This window comes from Saimiri boliviensis, chromosome 12 (assembly GCF_048565385.1).
Source record: "Saimiri boliviensis isolate mSaiBol1 chromosome 12, mSaiBol1.pri, whole genome shotgun sequence".
Classification (NCBI taxonomy): Eukaryota; Metazoa; Chordata; class Mammalia; order Primates; family Cebidae; genus Saimiri; species Saimiri boliviensis.
In genome coordinates, this window is record NC_133460.1 from 7,024,937 (window position 1) to 7,043,669 (window position 18,733).

The 18,733-nt window shown below is 51.0% G+C and overlaps 1 protein-coding gene and 1 long non-coding RNA gene across 2 annotated transcripts; one reads left to right on the top strand and one right to left on the bottom strand.

Annotated features, from left to right (window-relative positions):
- Positions 1 to 1,524: 1,524 nt before the first annotated feature.
- On the bottom strand, positions 1,525 to 17,519 carry DNAAF8 (dynein axonemal assembly factor 8). Its single transcript, XM_010339151.3, has 9 exons — positions 17,391 to 17,519; positions 16,156 to 16,293; positions 11,658 to 12,164; positions 7,134 to 7,251; positions 4,574 to 4,715; positions 3,397 to 3,534; positions 2,875 to 2,964; positions 2,270 to 2,561; positions 1,525 to 1,611 (listed from the first exon to the last, which is right to left on the bottom strand). Exons 1-8 carry the CDS (start codon positions 17,517 to 17,519, stop codon positions 2,279 to 2,281), a joined length of 1,545 nt encoding a protein of 514 aa, XP_010337453.1. The 3' UTR covers positions 1,525 to 1,611; positions 2,270 to 2,278.
- Positions 3,528 to 16,231, top strand: LOC141580528 (uncharacterized). Its single transcript, XR_012512683.1, has 4 exons — positions 3,528 to 3,748; positions 11,334 to 11,397; positions 14,624 to 14,718; positions 16,154 to 16,231. It is a non-coding gene; the product is annotated as an uncharacterized LOC141580528 (long non-coding RNA).
- Positions 17,520 to 18,733: the final 1,214 nt, after the last annotated feature.

The following is an 18,733-nucleotide window of genomic DNA, read 5'->3' on the forward strand; positions in this document are numbered from 1 at the left end:
GTTTGATCTTGTGGCACAGCCCATGTTCCAGCTGCATGACCTGCCCTTTCCTTGTTCCTTAACTAACGTAAGTAGTCAGTGCTCCTGGCCCCTGTGTACTCTGTCCTGTGTCTGCAGAGTGGGGCTGCCTGGTTTAAGAACGGCTTTTACCTTCTAGATCAGCTCTGGGAGCTCTCATGGGGCATACGGTACCCAGCCAGATGTGGCCAGGTCACCTTCCCACCAGTTAGCAAAGCACCTGGTGTTGCTGACACCCATCTGCCCGTTGCAGCCTGAGCCCCCAGGACTCTTGCATGAAGTCCTGTGCTGGAGGTGGCAGCCTGAGGGGAAGTGTGATTGGGGTCTGCCCACTTCCTTTGCTCTGCTGTGGCCATGGCCTCCCGCTGGCTTATTAGAGGGTCCCTTCCCGTGTAGGTGTCATCCTCAGTACTCACGTGATGGAGTGTCACAGGAGCTGTGAGGCCCAGGTGCGTGCATGCTGTGATGTTCTCTCATGCATTCCAGTGGAGGGGGGCTCCCATGATTGCTTTTTTTTTTTTTTTTTTTTTTTTTTTTTTTTGAGATGGAGTTTTTCTCTGTTGCCAGGCTTGGAGTGCAGTGGTGCGATCTAGGCTCACTGCAACCTCTGCCTCCTGGGTTCAAGCAATTTTCCTGCCTCAGCCTCCAGAGAACTTGGGACTACAGGCACCTGCCACCACACCCAGATAATTTTTCTATTTTTAGTAGAGACGGGGTTTCATCATGTCGGCCGGGATGGTCTTGATCTCTTGACGTCGTATCTGCCTGCCTCAGCCTCCCAAAGTGCTAGGATTACAGGCGTGAGCCACCGCGCCTGGCCATGATTCTCTGGGTAGAGGAACTGGGGCACTGGGAGCGTGAAAACCTTGCCTAGGTGGTGGAGCCAACTTAGGACCCAGGTCTGACTTCCCACCCCTTTGCCCTTGCCTTGACAGACACTTAATTCACAGAGTTGAACTTGGAACAGTTTATTTTCCATCACTGTAGGACATTCTCAGTGAGCTTACTGGCATTAAAGGGGCAGGGGATGATGGAAGAAAATGCGGTTAAAGAATAAAAACAGCTTTGGCTTTTTACAACTAGGCAGCCACAGCAGAGGCTGCCAGGCTGTGAGGGCAGAGTATGGGGTTATAGCCCGGTTCTGGCTGCCTGTAGGGTCTCTGCAGATGGGAGAGGGCCTGGGAGCTGGGAGGCCGCCTGGCCTTGTGCCCTGCAGAAGGGGCCTCCCGGGAGGCCCCTTGTGGTATCCTGTCTTGCCTTTGGCTTGTAAGGAAAACACCACTCCATTGTGAGGTCAGGTGTGGGGTCCCCATTGCTAGATCACATGGGGTCTAGAGAGCAGAGGTCTGTGGCCCCAGTCTTGGCAGCCTGTGGCCATGGCCAGGCAGGGCCTGTCTTTTGCCTGGTACAGGGCTTGATGCGGAGACCCTTGCCTATCCTTGGTGGCATGGCAGAGGGGGGTGAGCCACAGGGGAAGCTGGGACACTTGACCAAAGGCCAGGTGCCCTGCTGTGCTGCCTGAGCCCAAGGTGCAGTGGGGCCCGAGGTGGTAATTTCTCTGTTCTTCCCACAGAGCAGGCAGCAGGACACATCCTGGAGACAAGGTAGGGGAGAGAACAGGTGCCGAGGTCAGGGCTGATCACAGCAGTTAGAAAAGCTTCCTGTGAAGATGGGGCTGTAGGATGGTGCTGGTAAAGAAGCAGGACCCAGAAAGACCAGACATGTCCTGTCGGTGGGCTGGGTCTCGGCAGGGGGCAAGCAGCTGTCCCCAGCTCTTGGTGGTGATAAGCAACTGAGGCCACTGCTCCACGCTACACAGGACAGCGTTTCCAGGGGTTTCCTGTATTCTGTCTAGATTCATAAAGGTCAAAGGCCTTGAGAGCCTATGTGTGCCTATCTTAGGTAAAGAAGAGAAAGAGAAAGCCAATTCTCATCGTTACCCCTCTTTCAAAAAGTTCATTAAGAGCCAGGCATGGCATTTCACCCCTGTCGTGCTGTCCCTGCCCATCTCTTAGAGGACCAGACCCCTTTATCCCAAGCTATTGTGTGTTAGGTACAGATTTGTGTCTGCATCCTTGCTCTAAAGGCATGCATCTATGACAGCTCTAACAGGTTTGGCGACAGACCAGTCTGAGGGTCCCTGCCTCTGGAAGGCCCCTGCTAGTGGAAATGCAGGGATAGCAAAGGGACAGCAGGGCCCAGGGTCCATGACAAGTCAGCCCGCCCCTGCCCACTCCTGGGATCCCACTACCTGGGGTGTCTACAGTTGGTCCAGAGGAGGTACCAGGGCCTCCCTGGCTGCCTCTGGCTCTACAGTGTGCCCTAGGGCTCTGGGTCTGCCTCCTGGGAGTCGGGCCTGGGCATTCTGCCTCTTGGCGCAGAGCTTCATGTGTTGCTTCCTCCAAGTTTCTGATCCATCAGCATCTTCAGGGAGCTGAACACCCCCACCACCAGGCCCCTTGCTGGCAGGCAGCTCAGGCTGGGCTGTCCTGTTCCGAAAGGCCCTGATCTGCTGGAGAAGCTGGCTCTTCCCGGTACAGCTCCTGTGACACGAGACCAAACTCACTCAACCCTGTGGGGTCCGCACCTCCCAGCACTCGCCACTGAAACGGGAGAAAAGCAGGTGGGCCCAGCTCCCATTTCAGTGTAAGAATGCCATTCAGGTGGCCAATTGCCGCTGCCAGTGCTGGGACCCAGTGGACATGGGTGAGATGATGGAAGCTGTGCCGCCCCCTTGCCCTATGCAATAGGTGCAGCAGGACCTCATCACAGGCGGTAAATATGCCAGGTGGAGGGCTTCCTGTGGGAAGCAGAGGTGGGATATCCGCAGGTGGCGGAAAGCCCCTTGGTGGTTACCGTAGCCCCAGGGAGGAAGCAGATGCCCCCTCTGCGTCTCCCACAGCTGCCATCTCCTCTTCCTCCTCCTCCTCCTCGCTATCAGAGGAGCTGTGGGGGAGAGAAATGGGTTTCCAGATGTGCCCATTCCACCCAGCATTCCGACTCCTGTTGGGGCTTAAGGCACTCGGGCTTCCCTGGTGACCCAATACAAGAGGGCAATGGCCACATTGGAGGCTGGCGGGCGTCCTGCCAGGAGGCGGGGCAGGTGTGGGTAATGCCCTGCAGCTTAATGTGTTGGGCTCCAGCCCAGCTTGAGGGGGTGTGCCCAGTGCCCCTCTTCCCTCCCTCCCTCCAGGGACCCAGGGGGACTCTACGCCAGGCCCAGTTCACCCATGCTAAAAGCACTTGTCAATTGAGCAACGATCCAAAGCCTTTTGAAATCCCTGGTCCTTCCCAGTGGGATCCACCAGAAGCTCTGTGAGGTCAACAGACAGCTTTGCAAAGTGGAGGCTGCCATGGGGTAGTCACTGCCCTCCGGACCTTTCCGGGAACAGGCGGCCTGGTGGCTCCGTCTGCCGCAGGTCAATGAAGATGGTGGGGGGCTCCATGTTAAGCCTCATAGGCTCGGCCAGCTGCAGGCCTGGCACAGCCTGGGAGCCTGGCTTCCTTGAAGCACATCTGAGATGAGAGAAGCAGGCATTGTGGAGTCACTTGTCTGTGATGACTGTTTGTCCAGTCACAGTGCTCATGGCTGCCACCCAGTGAGTGTCCACTCTCTGCCAACGGGCACATCAAACATATTTGCTTTTTTACTCTTCAGAACAGCCCTCAAGATTTAGGCCAGCGCTGGCCAACAGAACTTCCCTGATGATGGAGATGCTCTCTATCTGTGGTAAGTATAGCCATTTGCCACAAATGGCTAAGTTTACATTTAAGCCAATTATAATCAAAGGAATAAAAAATTTAGTTCCTCAGTCACACTCGCCATGTTAGGTGTTTAACAGCCACACATGGCTAATGGCTGTCATGGTCAATAGTGCAGGTCTCACCATTTCTTTTTACATTTTTTTTTTTTGAGGAGGAGTCTTGCTCTGTTGCCCAGGCTGGACTGCAGTGACGAGACCTTGGTCACTGCAACCTCCGCCTCCTGGGTTCTAGCAATTCTCTCCCCTTACCGTCCTGAGTAACTGGGATTACAGGCATGCACTACCAAGCCCAGATTATTTTTACGTATTTTTAGTAGAGATGGGATTTCGGCATGTTGGCAAGGCTGGTCTCGATCTCCTGACCTCAGGCAAACCACCCACCTTGGTCTCCCAAAGTGCTGGTATTATAGGTGTGAGCCACCATGCCCAGCCAGGCCTAGGCATCTCTGTTAGGTACTTTTAGTTTCCAGGCACAGAAATCCACTGCTGCTCAGGTGAAAAGGGATTCACTGGCTGTCAGATTCCTAAAGTGTGCGACAATTAAACTGTGGGGAGAGCACGTATATCATAGGGCCTTAAGGGACCCTGGGGCTCTGCGTCCACCTCTGCCTCTCCCAGCTTCACTGCAGCTTGCCTTTCTCCCTGTGGGGAGCAACTGCCTGATCAGATGTTTGAGGGTGACTGAGAAAATGCACATCGAGCACCCCACCCTTAGTAGGCCGAGTCAGTGCTGCCAAACCATGGGGCCCTTCTAAAGGACGACAGGAGCCGCGCCTGGCTACAAGTCCCACCTGTTTCGGGCCTTTGCCTCCTCGGTGTCCTGGGGGGTGTTGGCAGGCATCTTCTGGGCACAAGCAGAGGCCCCAGACTGCGTGGTGCACAGGAGGGCCAGCTGTTCCATGAGCCTGTCTTGAGCGCTTGGCAACGTGCGGTCTGAGAATGGCCAAAGGAGGCCGATTACTGAGGACTTGGCCCCAAGCATGGCTTACAGCAGCTCGAGCCTCAGGATCCCTGGGGTCTCCGTGTATGAACGGACCTCAGACTCCTCCACTGCCCCGCCCAGCCCTCTCACTACTCAACCCTCTGAGGACTCCACCTCTGACTCAGCAGAGCTGGCAGGGGTGGAATCTTTACGAGCAGGGCCTGTGGCACATGAGCTTTGTAAAGCAGGAGTGACATTTTTTTTTTTTTTTTTTTTTTTTGAGGCGGAGTTTCACTCTTGTTACCCAGGCTGGAGTGCAATGGCGCGATCTCGGCTCACCGCAACCTCCGCCTCCTGGGTTCAGGCAATTCTCCTGCCTCAGCCTCCTGAGTAGTTGGGATTACAGGCACGTGCCACCATGCCCAGCTAATTTTTTGTATTTTTAGTAGAGACGGGGTTTCACCATGTCGATCAGGATGGTCTTGATCTCTTGACCTTGTGATCCACCCGCCTCGGCCTCCCAAAGTGCTGGGATTACAGGCTTGAGCCACCGCGCCCGGCTTAGGAGTGACATATTTTTAAAAGTTTATCCCACTTCCTCATGCCCAGGTCCCACTTGTCACAGGTGATCATAATGAACAGTTCTGTGTGCTGATGTAAAATAAAGAAAATAGGATCATCCTCTATAGGTTTTTTCAACTTAACTTTTTTCCCTTTCTACATTATATCCTTCCAAGTTAACCTACAGAGATCCCCTCACTGAGCTGCAGCGTTTTCTGTGCTAGAATGATCTAGCTGGACTCCTACTGAATATGGGTTGCTTCCAGCTTTTCAGATTTTTTTTTTTTTTTTTTTTTTTTTTTTGAGATGTTGTCAGGCTGGAGTGTAATGAGCATTCTCGGCTCACTGCAACCTCCGCCTCCCTGGTTCAAATGATTCTCCTGCCTCAGTCTCCCGAGTAGCTGGGATTACAGCATGTGCCACCACGTCCAGCTAATTTTTGTATTTTTAGTAGAGACCGTTTCACCATGTTGGCCAGGATGGTCTCGATCTCCTGACCTCATGATCCATCTGCCTCAGCCTCCCAAAGTCCTGGGATTACAGGCATGAGCTACCACGCCCGGCCAGCTTTTCAGATTTTTTTTAAAGACAGGGTTTCACCGTGTTGCTCAGGCTGGTCTTGAACTCCCGACCTCAGGTAATCCACCCGCCTTGGCCTCCAAAGTGCTTGGATTACAGGCATGAGCCACCACACCTGGCCGCTTTTCAGATTTTTAAACAACACTGCAGCAAACATCTTTGAACCCACATCTTTACCTACTAGAGTAAGAGTGTAGGACAAATTTTCCAAGCGAGATAGCTTGATCAAAGGGTATGTGCCTTTAAAATAGAGAATACAGTCTGGCCATGGTGGCGCACATCTGTAATCCCAGCACTTTGGGAGGCTGAGGTGGGTGGATCACCTGAGGTCAGAGTTCAAAGGCCAGCCTAACCAACATGGAGAAACCCTGTCTCTACTAAACACAAAATTAGTGGGGCGAGGTGGCCCATGCCTGTAATCCCACTACTCTGGAGGCTGAGGCAGGAGAATTGCTTGAACCCAGGAGGCAGACGCTACAGTGAGCCCAGATCGTACCACTGCACTAGAGCCTGGGCAACAAGAGTGAAACTCCGTCTCAAAAAGAAAAAAAGGAATACATTCTGCCCCACTCTCCGCCTCAAAGGGAGTGCCAGTCACACTCACACGCACACAAACAAACACACACACGCTCTCCATAAGGGTCGACCTCTCTACCTCCCGCCATAAGGGGTGTGAATTACAAACAAAATGATATTTAGGACAACTCAGGGGCTGTCTGTCACAGGGGAGTCTTTGCCTTGGGACAAGAGGAGAGGCGGAAGCTCCACACCTGCCGTGGCTCCTCTGCCTCAGACCTACCTCCCCTCGCCTTTGCAGCCCCAGTGGGTGGGGAGGGGTTACAGAGCTTTCGTTTTACTTGCAGGACTTCCCAGAGCAAAGCCAACAGTGTAGTGACAATGGTGACATCATTTGCCTCCCTTTTTAAATGGAGAGGCCGGGGAAGCAGGAGTGTGTTTAGGAGCTGACTGCACAGAAGGTGGGGCTGAGGAAGGGGAAGGGGAAGGCAGGAAGGCCCAGCGAGGTGGGGAGGAGGGCGTATGGGTCCTGCGGTTGGGATGTGTGTTGGCAGGCCTCTTCTTTGTCCCTGGGACCTGGCCCAGGCCTAGCACATAACAGGTGGTCACAATATATGTTGAATGAATGAAGTCTTTCAAGGACTGGCAGCATGAGTGTTCAGGGCTAGGCCTGCAGGGAAGACACCTGTGGGCTGCAAGGCTGTCTGTGCCTGAGGGTCTCAGGGAGGAGCTGCTTGTGGGGTTCACTTGGGCTCTAGTGTTCAAGGTCAGACCTTGAACTTGGCGGCGGTCAGCTGCCCACCACGCAGTTCCAGGTGCACGATTTCCCTGGTTGTCTTCTTGCCCCTCCAGACTCTGAAGGATGTAATCCAAATCCCACGCTTCAAGTTGCTGAAATCATTAAAACCAGTGATTATGAGGATGCCAAGGGGTCCCAGAGGCATGAGTACCTGCTTCACAGCTGCTGAAACCCATGGAGATGGTCATTGGATGTTGGGGGTAGAAATCAGGAATGAAATGTATGACAGAGTTGATTACAGTTTGAATACCCATTAAGGTGGCACCTGCACTTTGCCACCTCCTTCCTATGCTTTTTGGGGGATCAGTACTTTTGTTTCTTGCACAAGGACATTGTTTGACCTGAAGGAAACCCTGTGTTGTTGTTTAGTTTTGTTTTGTTTTTGAGACAGAGTCTTGCTCTGTCACCCAGGCTGGAGTGCAGTGACGTGATCTTGGCTCACAGCAACCTCTGTCTCCCAGTGAAAGGCGTATACCACCACATCTGGCTAACTTTATTATTTTTTTTTGTATTTTTAGTATTTTTGTGTGTGTGTATATATATATATATATATATATATATATATATATATATATGTATTTATTGAGACAGAGTTTCGCTCTTGTTACCCAGGCTGGAGTACAATGGCGCGATCTCGTCTCACCACAACCTCCGCCTCCTGGGTTCAGGCAATTCTCCTGCCTCAGCCTCCTGAGTAGCTGGGATTACAGGCACGTGCCACCATGCCCAGCTAATTTTTTATATTTTTAGTAGAGACGGGGTTTCACCATGTTGACCAGGATGGTCTCGATCTCTTGACCTCGTGATCCACCCGCCTTGGCCTCCCAAAGTGCTGGGATTACAGGCTTGAGCCACCCCGCCCAGCCTATATATTTATTTTTGTATTTTTAGTAGCGATTTTACCATGTTGGCCAGGCTGGTCTCAAACAAACTCCTGACCTCAGGTGATCCACCAGCCGCAGCCTCCCACAGTGTTGGGATTACAGGCATTAGCCACCACGCCCAGCCTAATTTTTGTATAGTAGAAACACGGTTTCACCATGTTGGCCAGGCTGGTCTTGAATGCCTGACTGCAAGTGATCCATCCTCCTTGGCCTCCCAAAGTGCTGGGATTACAGGCGTGAGCCACTGTGCCCAGCCAAACCCTGTGTTGTTTTAAGAAAAACTAGGTTCACTGGGCATGGTGGCTCACGCCTGTAATCCCAGCACTTTGAGAGGCCCAGGTGGGTAGATCACGAGGTCGGGAGTTCAAGACCAGCCTGGCCAAGATGGTAAAATCCCGTCTCTACTACAAATATAAAAATTAGCTGGGCGTGGTGGTGCGTGTCTGTAATCCCAGCTACTAGGGAGGCTGAGGCAGGAGAATCACTTGAACCTGGAAGGTGGAGGTTGCGGTGAGCCAAGATCGCACCATTGCACGCCAGCCTGGGTAACAAGAGCGAGACTCCATCTCCAAAAAAAAAAAAAAAGAAAAGAGGCCAGGCGCGGTGGCTCAAGCCTGTAATCCCAGCACTTTGGGAGGCCGAGGCGGGTGGATCACAAGGTCAAGAGATCGAGACCATCCTGGTCAACATGGTGAAACCCCGTCTCTATTAAAAATACAAAAAAAATAGCTGGGCATGGTGGTGCGTGCCTGTAATCCCAGCTACTTAGGAGGCTGAGGCAGGAGAATTGCCTGAACCCAGGAGGCGGAGGTTGCGGTGAGCCGAGATCGCGCCATTGCACTCCAGCCTGGGTAACAAGAGCGAAACTCCGTCTCAAAAAAAAAAAAAAAAAAAAGAAAAGAAAAACTATTTGGGTTCATACAGGTTCAGAATATTTGGAGGTTAAAAAGTTTTGTTAAGAATCAAGTTGTTCCAGGCAGGAGCTAAAACTGGAAGACTTGGCAGTGAGTGATTGGGGGCAGAGTGAGTGTGAGGAGGAAGGAGGAAATTAATCAAGAATTCATGCTTATCATATGACCTTTCAACTCTCTCCGGCCCTCTAAGTGGAGAAAAACAAGTTTTTAGGTGAGAAGAAAGAACAGTTGATTTAAACAGTAATGAAGATGACTTCTTTGTATACCTGGTGCCAGTTTTCTCTAAGCTGTTAAGAAAAATTATCCAAAATTTGTAAAACCAGGAGGTGTGATGGTTACTTTTCTTTTTTTTTCTTTCTTTTTTTTTTTTTTTTTGAGACAGAGTTTCGCTCTTGTTACCCAGGCTGGAGTGCAATGGCACGATCTCGGCTCCCTGCAACCTCCGCCTCCTGGGTTCAGGCAATTCTCCTGCCTCAGCCTCCTGAGTAGCTGGGATTACAGGCACACGCCACTATGCCCAGCTAATTTTTTGTATTTTTAGTAGAGACAGGGTTTCACCATGTTGACCAGGTTGGTCTCGATCTCTCAACCTTGTGATCCACCCGCCTCGGCCTCCCAAAGTGCTGGGATTATAGGCTTGAGCCACCGCGCCCGGCGATGGTTACTTTTCTGTTTAGTAGACAAGATAACTCCTCTAGGACACTGAATGTAGCAAGCCTATCTCATTCCTCATTTTTTCCCCAGTGTTTTTACAAAATCCCAATTTCTTTCTTTCTTTTTTTTTTTTTTAGATGGAGTTTCACTTTGTCACCCAAATTGGAGTGCAGTGGTGTGATCTTGGCTCACTGCAAATTCCATCTCCTGGGTTAAAGGGATTCTCCTGCCTCAGCCTCCCAAGTAGCTGGGACTACAGGCGTGCACCACCACACTTGCCTAATTTTTAGTAGAGTTGGGGTTTTCCCATGTTGGCCAGGCTGGTCTCGAACCCCTGATCTCAGGTAATCCTCCTGCCTTGGCTTCCCAAAGTGCTGGGATTACAGGCATGAACCACCATGCCCGGCAAAAATCCCAATTTCTCATGATTTCATTAAGCCAGCTCTGTCATCCTGCTGGTTCCCTCATTAAAGCACTAAATACAACTTTTTTTTTTTTTTTTGAGATGGAGTTTCGCTGTTGTTACCCAGGCTGGAGTGCAATGGCGCGATATCGGCTCACCGCAACCTCCGCCTCCTGGGTTCAGGCAATTCTCCTGCCTCAGCCTCCTGAGTAGCTGGGATTACAGGCACGTGCCACCATGCCCAGCTAATTTTTTGTATTTTTAGTAGAGACGGGGTTTCACCATGTTGACCAGGATGGTCTCGATCTCTTGACCTTGTGATCCACCCGCCTCGGCCTCCCAGAGTGCTGGGATTACAGGCGTGAGCCACCGCGCCCAGCTGCACTAAATACAACTTTTTACCGGGTGCTCACTAGTTTATGAGAATGAGGACTTTCATAATTTGAGATCAGGCTTTGACAGAACCGGTTTCTATATTTTAGATATGGTTATATATGTATCTATAAAAATGCTTGGGAGTAGAATTCCTTTTCTCTCTCTCTCTCTCTTTTTTCTGCTTTTACTTTATTTTTATTGCATTTTAGGTTTTGGGGTACATGTGAAGAACATGCAAGATTGTTGCATAGGTACACACACACGGCAGTGTGATTTGCTGCCTTCCTCCCCTTCTCTCTCTTTTTTTGAGACAGTTTTCCTGTCACTAGGCTGGAGTGCAGTGGCGTGATCTCGGCTCACTGCAACCTCCATCTCCAGGTTCAAGCAATTCTCCTGCCTCAGCCTCACAAGTAGCTGGGACTACAGGCATGCGCCACCAAGCCTGGCTAATTTTTCTGTATCTTTAGTAGAGATGGGGTTTCAACCATGTTGGCTAGGGTGGTCTTGATCTCCTAACCTTGTGCTCTGCCCGCCTTGGCTTCCCGAAGTGCTGGGATTACAGGTGTGAGCCACCGCACCTGGCCCTTTTTCTCTCTCTCTCTTTTTTTTTTTTTTGAGATTGAGTTTCGCTCTTGTTACCCAGGCTGGAGTGCAATGGCACGATCTCGGCTCACCGCAACCTCCGTCTCCTGGGTTCAGGCAATTCTCCTGCCTCAGCCTCCTGAGTAGCTGGGATTACAGGCACGTGCCACCATGCCCAGCTAATTTTTTGTATTTTTAGTAGAGACAGGGTTTCCCCATGTTGACCAGGATGGTCTCTATCTCTTGACCTCATGATCCACCCGCCTCGGCCTCCCAAAGTGCTGGGATTACAGGCTTGAGCCACCGCGCCCGGCCTTCTCTTTTTAAATTTATATATTATTTCTTTTTTTTTTTTTTTTTAGGGATGAGGGGCTGTCTCAAACTTCTGGATTCTCCCCTTGGCCTCCCAAAGTGCTGGGATTACAGGTATGAGCTGCTGTGCCTGGCCTTCTTTTCTCTTCTTTAAAGAAGGCAGGCCCTGCTTGTTCTGTTCTTGTTAACCCTTCCCAGGATGTGCTCTGCTGGGACCGCCCCAATCCCCTGCTAAGTCAGGTACACAGAATGGTGGATCATGGGCCTAAGGTCCTAGCGGGCAGCCCTCAAGCTGCTTCTAGCCCCAGCCCATGGGGACAGTGGCCATGCAACAGGTGAGGCCTGAGAACAGCCAGGCATGGGGAGGCACCTACCTGAAACGAGAGTACTGGTGGTCCCTCCTGAGGCTCTGCAAGGGGTATTCTGGGCCTGGGAGCTGACTCCATAGCAGGACAGGGCGCCTCCTTCACCCGGCCTTGGTCACTGCTGGCTGGGTTGCAGGCATCCCAGGTGACTTTCTGGAGGATGTCCCTCTCTATCATCTTCCTTCTTTCCCGTCGGAGGGCCCGACAGTTCACAGATTCTCGTGAGTCAGTCCTGGGGGACTCTGCCTTCAGGTCTCCTTCATGGCAGGAGACAGCGGCTTTGGCCTGTGTGTCCCATGGAGGACCCTGGGATCCTTTGGTGTTGAAAGACAGGCTTCCAAGGTCACCTTCCAGCCACCTGGGCGTCTCCTTGGCCATCCCAAGAGGAGAGATGACCTCACAAGAGCATTCAAAAGGCCTGCCAGGGTCTTTTCCTTTCTTAGAAGACACATCCTTTGTCCTTGTGTTCTGAGTGCTCCCAGGTTCTGCGGCGAATTCCGCAGGCACCAGAACTGGCTGTCAAGAATACAGGTGTGTTCAGTTAGCATCCTCAAAAACATGCTTCAGGGAATTTTTTTAATAGCAAAATATGTACATAATTTTTTTTTTTTTTTTTTTTTTAAGATGGGGTTTCACCATGTTGGCCAGGCTGGTCTTGAACTCCTGACCTCAGGTGATCCACCCGTCTCAGCCTCCCAAAGTGCTGAGATTACAGGTGTGAGCCACCACACCTGGCCAATTTTGGTTTTTTTTGAGGTGAAGTCTCGCTCTGTCGCCCAGGCTGGAGTACAGTGGTGCAATCACAGTTCACTGCAGCCTCGACTTCCCTGGCTCAGGCGATCTTCCAACCTCAGCCTCCCAAGTACCTAGGATGACAGATAGATACTACCACACCCAGTTATTTTTTTTTCCCTCTCATGAGGTTTCATTTTTTAAAATATTATTTTGTAGTGACAGAGTCTCTGCAAAATAATTTTTTTTTTGAGATGCAGTTTTGCTCTTGTTGCCCAGGCTAGAGTGCAATGGCACAGTCTTGGCTTACCTCAACCTTTGCCTCCCGGGTTCAAGCAGTTCTCCTGCCTCAGCCTCCCAAGTAGCTGGGATTACAGGCAATGTGCCACCACACCCGGCTAATTTTCTATTTTTAGTAAAGATGGGTTTCTCCATGTTGGTCAGGATGGTCTCAAACTCCTGACCACAGGTGATCTGCCCACCTTAGCCTCCCAAAGTGCTGGGATTACAGGTGTGAGCCACTGCACCCGGCTGCAAAATAATTTTTTTTGTTGTTGCAAAATGTTTTAAGTATATACTTTACTTAAAATACAAAAATTAGGCCGGGCACGGTGGCTCAAGCCTGTAATCCCAGCACTTTGGGAGGCCGAGGCGGGTGGATCATGAGAAGAGATTGAGACCATCCTGGTCAACATGGTGAAACCCCGTCTCTACTAAAAATACAAAAAATTAGCTGGGCGTGGTGGCGCATGCCTGTAGTCCCAGCTACTCGGGAGGCTGAGGCAGGAGAATTGCTTGAACCCAGGAGGCGGAGGTTGCAGTGAGCCGAGCTCGCTCCATTGCACTCCAGCCTGGGTAACAAGAGCGAAACTCCGTCTAAAAAAAAAAAAAAAAAATTAGCCAGTATGGTCGCTCACATGTAATCCCAGCTACTCAAGAGGCTGAAGTAGGAGGATTGCTTCAGCTCAAGAGGTGGAGGCTGCGTTGAGCCAGGAGGGCACCACTGTACTCCAGCCTGGGTGACATGAGACCCTGTCTCAAAAAAAATAAATAAATAAATAAATAAGGACAGTTGGAAAGCTACTGTTAAACATGGGTTGGCTAGAGACATCACAACTGAGGCATCCCACTATTTAAATACAAGGCTAGAGTGGAATGTATTGTTACAGCAATGGGACAGTATTTAAATTATCAACGACAATGTTGGGGCTGAGAAATTGATACCCAGGCTGGAGTACAAGCCAACCTTCCACCCCAGCCTCCTGCGTAGCTGGGACCACAGGCATGCCACCACACCCAGCTAATTTTTTGGAGCCCAGATTACCGGGGGGAAAAAAAAAAAAAAAAAAAAGGAAAAAGGAAATCATCCGGAAGAGTTCCTCAAGTAACTGACTGTAGAAATGAGGAAGCAAATTAAATCACATGGAAATTGTTCTACCTGAACCCGCCCTGGAGATCTCTTGCGTGGGGATGTTTCAGAGCTAGTTCTAGGCATGGCCGGGCTGATGGGGGATTTCCTTTAAGGTGATGGGTGGGGGCATGTCCTGGTTCTGTGAGATGATCTGGTTCAGTGCCCGTGCACCCCATTCAGTTTGTTAAGGATTCTCAGCAGAACACTTGAGAGACGTGAAGCTGGACCTAGGCCCCTCCCCCATTTTGGAAGTGGGCTAGAGCCTCTACACTGCTTGCTTTCTTCCCCTTTTTCTTTCCTCTTTCCTTTCTTTCCCCTTCTTTCCTTCCTTCCCCTTTCTTTTTCTCTCTCTCTCTGACAGAGTCTTACTCTGTCACCCAGGCTGGAGTACAGTGGCCCGGTCTCTACTCACTGCATCCTCTGTCTCCCAGGTTCAAGTGATTCTTCTGCCTTAGCCTCCTGAGTAGCTGGGATTACAGGTGTATGCCACCAAGCCCAGCTAATTTTTTGGGTATTTTCAGTAGAGATGGGGTTTCACCATGTTGGCCAGGCTGGTCTCAAACTCCTGACCTCAGGTATTCCACCTCCCTCTGCCTCCCAAAGTGCTGGAATCACAGGCGTGAGTCACTGTGTCTGGCCTTCTACACTATTTTAATTGGAAACAGGACAATGAACCACAACTCATCAGCATGAGCTGAACAGGTGGTCAGTCAGGGCCTGCCCAGATGAAAGCTAATGGATAGGCTCTATTTATAAAGGCAGCAATTAATTTTAAGCATCAAGCTATTAACTTTATTTATTTATGAGACTGAGTCTTGCTCTTCTTGCCCAGGCGGGAGCGCAATGGTGCAGTCTTGGTTCACTGAAACCGCCTCCTGGGTTCAAGTGATTCTCCTGCCTCAGCCTTCCAAGTAGCTGGGATTACAGGTGGGTGCCACCATGCCTGACTAATTTTGTATTTTTAGTAGAGACAGGGTTTCACCGTGTTAGCCAGGATGGTCTTGAACTCCCGAGCTCAGGTCATCCACCCACCTCCAGCTCCCAAAGTGCTGGGATTATAGGAGTGGGCCACTGAGCCCAGCCACTTGTTAGTTTTCTAAGAGGCAGAGTCTCGCTCTTTCGCCCAGGCTGCAGTGCAGTGGCATGACCTTGGCACACTGCAGCCTTCACCTCCTGGGTTCAAACAATTCTCCTGCTTCAGCCTCCGGAGTAGCTGGGATTACAGGCACCTGCCATGACACCAGCTAATTTTTGTATTTTTAGTAGAGATAGTGTTTTACCATGTTGGCTAAGCTGGCCTCAAATTCCTGACTTCAAGTGATCCACCCACCTTGGCCTCCCAAAATACTGGGATTACAAGGCGTTAGCCACTGTGCCTGGCCAGAAATGGGGTCTTGCTGCGTTCCCCAGGCCGGTCTCAAACTCCTAGCCTCAAGGGAACCTATATCTCAGCCTCCAACATTGGTACCACAGGCCTGTACCAGTGCGCTCAGTCCACATTTGCTCATTGTCTCCTGGGTTGTCCCTCCCACGGGGTCTAGCTTGTGCGCTTGTTTAGGCACTCACAGGCCATCTTCCTCCCTCCCACTCCCCACTGTAGCCTGTAGCAGTTTAGTTTAGCAGTTTAGTAAACTGCAGTTCCTGTTTACTTGCCAGGTGCTGGGATGAGCCAGGTAGCCATGAAGCCAGCTGGGTTAAGGGAGAGACATTTAGGACAAGTGGTTGTGACAATGGCCAGGAGCTATTCAGGATGCTATGATAGAAAACAGAATAGGAGCCATCAACAGGAAGGGGGGGGGGTCAATATCAGATGGAAAATCAAGCCCCCATGCTGGCCCTAAGGTGCCAGGCTCCCTGGGAGAGGGAGGTGCTTGGAGGTTAGATGTTGGGCATCTTGATTACCTTGGGTTGTACATGGGGAAAAAAAGGCCTGGGTATCGTGGAAATGCTAGACCAGTGGTTTAGACCAGTCAGTTTATTTTATTTTATTTTATTTTTGAGATGCAGTCTTGCCCTGTCATCCAGGCTGGAGTGCAATGGTGCAATCTTAGCTCACTGCAACCTCCACCTCTTGGGTTCAAGTGATTCTCCTGCCTCATCTTCCCAAGTAGCTGGAATTACAGGGGCGCACTTCCATGCCTGGCTAATTTTTTGTATCTTTAGTAGAGACAGGGATTCACCATGTTGGCCAGGCTGGTTTCAAACTCCTGACCTCGTGATTTCCATCTGCCTCAGCCTCCCAAAGTGCTGAGATTACAGGTGTGAGCCACCATGCCTGGCCAGTCAGTTTAGACTTTTGTTGCATGCGTGCACACACACACACACACACACACACACACACGCTCTCTTCCGTGTCCCACAGACCTCAGGAAGGACATCTTCAGCCGCAGCAGCCCAGGTCCTGGACTCGGCAGGATCTTCAGCCAGCTCCTCCGACAGGTCTGGAATCAGGATGGTTTGGTTTCGCTGGAAGATGAACACCTCCTCTTCCCCACAGTCCGACTGTGGACAAATGAGAGCGCTTTTTGGAGGACATGGCAGCAGGCAGAGCCCTTTACAGCCCAGCCTGCCCAGCCCTGCTGCTCAGGAGCCTCGGAGAGATCCGGTTCTCTCCCAGTCATTTTTTGCTACGCCTGGCTTCTTGCTACTGCTTAGAAATTGGCCCGGCAGCACCACCTCGTGGAGATTGGGGCTCCTGGTTCTGTAACTGTCTCACATACAGCAGGTGCTTCATTAATGCCTTGTGTGACATGAACAGGGCAGTGAGGTGGTAGCTGAAAGAGCCGAGTACAGCCCTCCCTGTCCCCTATGATGCTGAGCCATCACATACAGCTTGGTTTGTGCTCTTAAAGGGGGTGGGGCTCATACTCTCAAATGAGACTGAAGATGTGAAAACACCCTGAGCACTGAGGCGTGGGATGTCCTTAGGTACTCCTTAGCCTCACCATGCACTGGATGACGTCCGAGGTCCCAGAAGCTCTGCTGCTGGTGCCCAGGTAGGACCCAAACCAGCCTATTCCTTCTAAAACCCTTGCACTGTCTCTCAATGCCCAGTGCCACCCTGTGCACTGAGGAGCCCCTGCCTGGAGCATCTTCAGCAGGGTCTTAAACCTGCACTCATGGCTACTGGTCTGAGCATCTTTGAGGGCCATTTCAGGGACCCCATCCCACAATTGCAGAATCCCTTGAAGGCTTATCATAATGCATTGGAACGGTACCCATTCTCGGTGGGTTTTCTGGCCCTGTCCGGGCCAAAGAAGAGAGTGGAGAATAGTAGAATGGAAAAGACAGAGCCTCTGCATCAAGCCAATCTGTGTTCCAGGTCAGGGCCAGAAACCCCCTGAAAGGGTCTCCCAAGATGCCGAGCACCAATACTTGTGCTCAGAGATGATGATTAAGGCAGAGGAAAGGGTATAGAAGGAAATAGGCACCCAGAAAACAAACAATGAGTGTGGCCATGTAATTCAAAGTAAAATGACAACAAACTCCACAGGTCGGCGGGAGAAGTCTTCCGAGAAGCACTCCAAAGCTGTCCTGGTCAGTGTCATGTCTGCTCTGTTAGGAAGGACAAGGCGTCCAGGGAGAAAGCTTTTGCTTACCAAGGAGGAGTCGGAGTCCAGAGATGGGAGCTGGTCTTTGACAGCCTTGAGGATGGCATCCCAGGGCTCCATCTGGGAGTCCCAGGGAGAGCCCAGCGAGGGTGCCATACCTTCGTTGTTGGATGCCATGAGGGCCCAGGCTTCCGGAGGCCTTCTCAGTGCACCATCATCCGAGGAGCTTGTGCAGCACGTGGAGTGATAGAAGAGGGTCTGGGCCACTGAAGGTCAGAAGAGTGGGGGCTGCCTACCAGCTGTAGGAGACCAAACAGGCTGGCAGGCATCACCTCCTGCCAGTTTCTTTCTGGTTATGCAAGCTCCTGTTACTGGCACTGTGTGTGTGTGTGTGTGTGTGTGTGTGCGTGCGTGTGTGCGTGCATGTCCACTCATGCATGCAGGTATGTGTGAAACCTGCAGGTGTATCATGTATGTAGTGATATATACATAATATACAGATATATGTATTGATAAATGTGTATATGTAGATATATATAAAAGGTCATGTGTATGATATATAGGTATATTTTATATATACTCCATATAGCATAACTATTATCTTCATTTCATAGGCTTAGGGTGGTTAGTAAATAGCAGCAGTGGACTCTGAATTGGGAAATGTCAATTTCTACTACCCTATACTACCTTTTACCAAGGAACAGAAGAGAGACACCTTGTGTTTTTTGTTTATTTTGGAGGTAGGGTCTGGCTTTGTTGCCCAGGCTGGAGTGGAGTGGTATAATGATAGCTCACTGAAGACTAGACCTCCTGAGCTCAAGTGATCCTCCCACCTCAGCCTCTTGAATAGCTGGGACTACAGGTGTGCACCACCGCAAGTGGCTAGTATTTTTATTTTCTGTAGAGATGGAGTTTCCCTGTTGCCCTGGCTGGTCTCAAACTCCTGGCCTCAAGTGATCCTCTTGCCTCAGCATCCCAAAGTGCTGGGATTACAGGCATATGCCACCGTGCCTGGCTGACACTTTGGAGTCACCGATTTTTTTTTTTTCCAGTCACCACTCTGACCAGACCCTGCGTTTGTATCTTTTATTTATTTTTATTTTTAAGAGACGGGGTCTCGCTCTGTTGCCCAGGCTGGAGTGCAGTGGCTATTCACAGCCGCGATCCCACTACTGATCAGCACGGGAGTTTTGACCTGCTCCGTTTCTGACCTGGGCTGGTTCACCCCTCCTTAGGCAACCTGGTGGTCCCGCGCTCCTGGGAGGTCACCATATTGATGCCAAACTTAGAGCGGATACCCGATCGGCATAGCGCACTACAGCCCAGAACTCCTGGGTTCAAGCGATCCTCCCGCCTCAGCCCCCCGAGTAGCTGGGACTACAGGCACGCGC